The following is a 634-nucleotide window of genomic DNA, read 5'->3' on the forward strand; positions in this document are numbered from 1 at the left end:
AAGCTGAGTCCAGAGCGGACGGGCGTTCGGCAGGATCAGGGTACATGTCATCTGTGGCCTTTGGTCAGAGATGTCTGCAGTCCAGAAGGCCTGCGGAAGTCCCGTAGATCCACTGCCGTTATCTTTGTGAGTTTGTTGTTCTATCCTGGGGACACAAGACTTAAAAGGCACTATTTTAGCAAGGCAGGTCTTCTTAGGAATAGTTACAGGGGGTTTTTGCGTGGAGACCATAGCGCAAATCAAGTCAGCGTCAATAACTCCTGAGTGCACTAAGATTCCTTGATGGGCAACGTCAGGTTTTCCCACCAGCATCGCACTGGATCCCTGGGCTAAGGGTCCATATGCATCCAAGGGAACCTTATAAATACCTTTAGAGTCTAAGATGACTGCAGCTGCGGTGTGGACGTCAAACCCGTCTGATCCCTGGGTGCCGTCTGATCCCTGGGTGGCTGGGTAGGCCTGTGCCTGTACCTGTGCCACTCTCTGGGGGAGAGACTGCATCGGAGAGCAATTCCCCCTCCTTTCACCCTGGTGGAAGTATCCCGACAACGGCTGACCATTGGCATGAGTCAGGGATCTACAATAGTCCGAGCAATGCCCTGGCCTGCCCCACCTCTTGCACTGAGGGGTCGGG

At 53.9% G+C, this 634-nt stretch overlaps 1 protein-coding gene across 4 annotated transcripts in view; it reads right to left on the reverse strand.

Annotated features, from left to right (window-relative positions):
* LOC108447748 (endogenous retrovirus group K member 9 Pol protein-like) overlaps nucleotides 1-623 on the reverse strand; it is a 1,884-nt gene extending 1,261 nt beyond the window's left edge. For 2 of the 4 annotated variants that reach the window (XM_017738692.1, XM_017738691.1), the window contains exon 1: nucleotides 45-623. In XM_017738692.1, the coding sequence (XP_017594181.1) occupies nucleotides 45-501 (457 nt within the window). In that variant the 5' untranslated portion in view covers nucleotides 502-623. The other 2 variants (XM_017738690.1, XM_017738693.1) reach the window with 2 other exon arrangements.
* Nucleotides 624-634: the final 11 nt, after the last annotated feature.

Source organism: Corvus brachyrhynchos, unplaced genomic scaffold (genome assembly GCF_000691975.1).
Source record: "Corvus brachyrhynchos isolate BGI_N302 unplaced genomic scaffold, ASM69197v1 scaffold517, whole genome shotgun sequence".
NCBI lineage: Eukaryota > Metazoa > Chordata > Aves > Passeriformes > Corvidae > Corvus > Corvus brachyrhynchos.